The following is a 5,000-nucleotide window of genomic DNA, read 5'->3' on the forward strand; positions in this document are numbered from 1 at the left end:
ACTGGTCTCTGCTGGTCTACATGCAAACTACATGGGAGATGCTCTCACTCCGGAATTTGATACAGGAGAGGAAACCCTACTCGAAAGTGGCCACCAGAGGGCGCTCTGCACTGCTCGGCTCCACCACTGCAGCAGAGAAATAACTGAATCAATAAACCCCATCGGCCACCAGGTACAATACTGCTGAGTCATGCTCTCCACACAGACTCGGCTCAGCATTGTTCTGCTATGGTAATTAGTCACCTTTCTGACACACCCACACCCACACACACATACACACACACACACACAAACCCTCTCTCCTTAAAGGTACCTACCATTGCAGGGCTCTCTCTCACACACACACACACACACACACACACACACACACACACACACATCCCTTCGGGGTACCTACCGCTGCTGGGCATCTGTGGCTGAGAGTGGGTTGAATGCAGTGGAGGATGCTGGGTAGAGTGCGGTCCATGCTGAGGGGCATTATGGGTAGAGTGGGGTCCATGTGGAGAGGCATTATGGGTAGAGTGCGGCCCAAGCTGTGGTGCACTGTGGGTAGAGTGTTGCCCCTGGGCCTGTGAGTAGACTGGGTGAGCAGAGGAGAGGGGGGTGTGTGTCGCAGTGTGTGTGGTGTGCTGGGTGTGTGTAGCGTGTGGGTTTGGATGTTGTGTGTGTGTGTTGTGTTGATTTGGAAGTTGTGTGTGTGTGTTGTGCTGATTTGGGAGTTGTGTATGTGTGGTGTGTGAGTTGGGGTGCTGTGAGTGTGTGTTGTGTTGATTCTGATGTTGTGTGTGAGTGTTTTGGGAGTTGGGCTGCAGAGGGTGTGTGTTGTGTTGATTCGGATGCTGTGTGTGTGTGCTGTGTTGATTAGGGTGTTGAGTGTGTGTGCTGTGCTGATTTGGATGCTGGGTGTGTGCACTGACATGGTTAGAATGCTGTGTGTGTGTGCTGTGTTGATTAGGGTGTTGAGTCTGTGTGTTGTGTGTGTTAGAATGCTGTGTGTGTGTGTTGTGTTGATTAGGGTGTTGAGTCTGTGTGTTGTGTGTGTTAGAATGTTGTGTGTGTGTGCTGTGTTGATTAGGGTGTTGGGTCTGTGTGTTGTGTGTGTTAGAATGCTGTGTGTGTGTGCTGTGTTGATTTGCTGCTTGCTGTGTGTATGAGCTCTGCTGAGCAGGGTACTGGTTATGAGTTGTGTGTATGCTTGAGAGCTGTGTGTGTGTGTGTGTGCTGTGCTGCCCGGGGTACTGTGTGTGTGTAGCATGTTGGTTTGGGTGTGTGTGGAGTGTGTTTTGGTGTCCATGTGGTGTGTGTGGAGACGAGAGTGGGGTCTGAAGCTGGAGTGTGTGTGGGAGTGTGTGTGGGAGTGTGTGTGTGTTGTTCTGAGTTTGAGTGTTGGCACTGGGGCTGTGTGTGTGTTGGTAGGTGCAGCTGGTCCTGCTCTGGAGGGCGTCAGAAGACAGGTTGGTCAGACCTGCACACACACACACACACACGCACACACACACACACACACAAAGAAACACAAACAGAGTTAGAAGCAGTCAGTAGCACAGCATAAACAGAAACGGAATGTCACGTCTGCAGTGAATTCCAATGGAATGTTGGTCATTCAGGTGGAACTACCTGCCAAGTCCCAACTCCTCCTCCTCCTAACACACTTAACACACACTTACCATGCACTACCATCTACCCAACACACACACCTAACACACACTTACCATGCACTACCCTCTACCTAACACACACCTAACACACACTTACCATGCACTACCATCTGCCCAACACACACACCTAACACACACTTACCATGCACTACCCTCTACCTAACACCTAACACACACCTAACACACACTTACCATGCACTACCATCGACCTAACACACACCTAACACACACTTACCATGCACTATCATCTACATAACACACACCTAACACACAATTACCATGCACTACCCTCTAACACACACCTAACACACACTTACCATGCACTACCCTCTACCTAACACACACCCAACACACTTCATAGTCTCCTCCTTTCAGGTGTCCTCTACACTGTAGCTTGAATGGTATTTTTCATTCTGTAAGTTGCTTTGGATAAATGTAAATGTTATGTGATGTGTGTGTTTGTTGTGGTACTCTGTGTGTGATTTATGTTTGTGGGTGTGTGTGTGTGTGGACATAATGTAACGTGTGTTGTGATTATTTGTCTCTGTGTCTTTGTGAAGTGTGATGTGTGTGTGTGTCTTTGCGAAGTATGTGTGTATGTGTGTGTGTATGTATGTGTTTGTGTGTGTGTGTGTGTATGTATGTATGTATGTGTGTGTGTGTGTCTGTGTCTGTGTGTGTCTCTGTGTGTGTGTGTGTGTGTGTGTGTGTGTGTGTGTGTATGTGTATGTGTATGTGTTGTGTCTTTGTGAAGTATGTGTATGTGTTGACTGCTTGCAATGTTTTTTTCATCTTACCAGGGAGCATTAATATCCCCCATATCTAGTTGCTAAGCAACTGAGGCGTGAGCAACTGGGGGTGGGGGTGGGGGTGGGGGGTGTTGCCCAAAAGATGGAATCAGAATCAGAATCAGCACAGAGACATTCCGGCGCTAATGGAGCCGCCACGCCATTCTACATGAGTCACATCCCCATAGTACTCACACACACACACACACACACACACACACGCACGCACGCACGCACACACATGTACGCACACACACACACACGCGCACGCATGCACGCACGGACACACTAGTGCTGGGTGGTATGACCAAAAATGTATATCACGCTATTTTTCAAAATTCTTACGGTTTCACGGTATATGACGGTATTTTTTTACCATGCATCATCAGATGTTCACAGCATTTTCTACAGGTTGAGAGAGGAATTGCTGCAGTACATTGAAGGAATGTCTATTTTACTGTCATGATGTAGAATAACTCCACTAGTGGTAATGCAGTTTTGCATGGCCCCAGAAAACTTGCAATAATTATACTTTTTTGAAAATGATACCATTTAAAATAAAACCTTTCTGTTAATATGCTTACTCTGTCAAATAGGCCTATCAGAAATGTATTGTTATTGTGTGGTTTACATGACGTTAGTGGTAGGCTAACGTTAACTTCATGTGGATGTGGATGTCTTGTTAGCCTGCCATGAGCTTCGGTTCGGTTCGCTAGGCAAAACATTAACAAAAAAGTTCGTTTTGGTGCACTGATGACAGTCAGGATTATTTCTAAGTAGTCAGCTAGTATTGCTCAGTGCATGTCTATAACACGCTTTACTTGCTACCTGGATAATTTCACTGTGTTCGGTGGGTTGCTAACTAACGACATCACCTACTAGCCAGCTAGTTACAGCTGTTGAACAATCTCAATAGAATTTTGGTGACGGTAAATCCTTTTCAATGCAGTATCGTAGGAACGTTTTTGCTTAACTAAAGAAACAATTTAAGGTATTATTCTGTGCAACACCCTTAAATAAACCCCTTACCTAAGGAGAAATTAAGCCTTAAGGGTCATACTTCAGGGGAAAAACTTAAGGTGTTTTGTGTTTACCCTCACTATGCCTCGCAGTTGCACCATGCATGCGTGTGAAAAAGTCCCGTCTAAAACACTGTCGTGCGGCGCAGCGTTCCAAACGTTGTGTAATCAAATACACCGGTATGGCAGTATATTAAAAATTCATATCATAACGAAAATATACACCGGTATACCGCCCAGCACTAAGACACACACACACACACATGCACGCACGCACACACGCACACACCGGAGTCCTTGCAAGGACATCTGAGGGCAACATCGGGGGGGGGGGGGGGTAACCTATGTAACCGGGTAACCGGTAACCTACTGCCATTAACACTTTTCTTCTCAGTTGTAGCAGGTTTGAGATTGGCAAAGGGTGTGTGTGTGTGTACGGGGGGGGTTATCTTCACTCACTACACCAATATAACAAATGTGAAACTTATTATTTCTCTCAGGATTAGTTAATGACTGTGTGTAGCCACAAGTGGTTGTGATCACTTTGGGGTCCAAACTGCCTTTTATTGGTGAGCTGATTTCTGAGACATTGAACTTCGCTTCAGGCTATGTTTGTTTGTGGCATGTTTCTTGGTTGCTGTTTACCTCACATGAACATTAGTTGTTGTGCTAACTGTGCAGTTATACTGCAGTTTTTTCAAAGTACAGTGCAATACAATAATATGTTATACACTGCTACGTCCATATGTCCATTTCTGCATATAAGAACTGCAAATCATTCCTCCAAAACTGCAGTTTTGATACTCAGAATACTGCACTTGACACTTGAAGCAGTGCAGTTATTTTTTGTTAGGGAGACGGTTGACAGGATGGTTGTGTAGCTCTGCTGCTTGGCCAGTTCATAAGCACACTACAGGCCAAGATTTTTCTTGCCATTTAAGGCACAAGCGCATCTGTGAGGCCAAGCCTCACCAAGTAGCCCGTTTGTTTACAACTAACATTACATTTAATTAAACTGCTTATAGGCTATGCCAAAATAGTTTCAACATTTTGAATATCAGTGTCGGGTGAATTAGGAAATGTTCTCAAAGTAGCATTATGGCTGAAAGCTTCTTGGGATCCCCCCCTGTCAAGCAATATAACCATACAAACGCACGGCCTGCTCACTCAATGTTTCAAAAAGAGTAATTTCGGCTTTGTCGGAACTGGCCATTGTAGGCTACGTAAAAATAAACTTCTAAAACAAACGAAAAATATTTATCTTCTTTCAGTTAATTCAAAAGTTTCCAAAAAGTTAAAAACAGATGACATGATGCGCGTCACTGACATAATGCGCAAATAATATAGCCTAGATATTCCAATATATTCGAATACATGTGTTTATTTTAGAGGGGATATTCGAACGTCATTTTTGAGCAATTTTGAAAGCCCTAGTCCACTGTAGGCTACACCAATCGTCTATTAACACCTTCCACCTAACCCCGGTGAGTGGGGGTCGCTATAATGCGTGTGAAATAGCACCATTGAGTAGCCTA

At 45.1% G+C, this 5,000-nt stretch overlaps 1 protein-coding gene across 1 annotated transcript in view; it reads right to left on the minus strand.

The window, feature by feature from the left end:
• LOC121714159 (forkhead box protein J3-like) overlaps positions 1-5,000 on the minus strand; it is a 47,119-nt gene that overhangs the window by 7,014 nt on the left and 35,105 nt on the right. Inside the window, exons 8-9 of the mRNA XM_042099363.1 lie at positions 837-1,465; positions 398-698 (exon numbers count right to left, since the gene is read on the minus strand). Coding sequence (XP_041955297.1) covers positions 398-698; positions 837-1,465 — 930 coding nt within the window. The remainder of the gene's footprint in view (positions 1-397; positions 699-836; positions 1,466-5,000) is intronic.

Source organism: Alosa sapidissima, chromosome 7, assembly GCF_018492685.1.
Source record: "Alosa sapidissima isolate fAloSap1 chromosome 7, fAloSap1.pri, whole genome shotgun sequence".
In the NCBI taxonomy this organism is placed as follows: Eukaryota; Metazoa; Chordata; class Actinopteri; order Clupeiformes; family Clupeidae; genus Alosa; species Alosa sapidissima.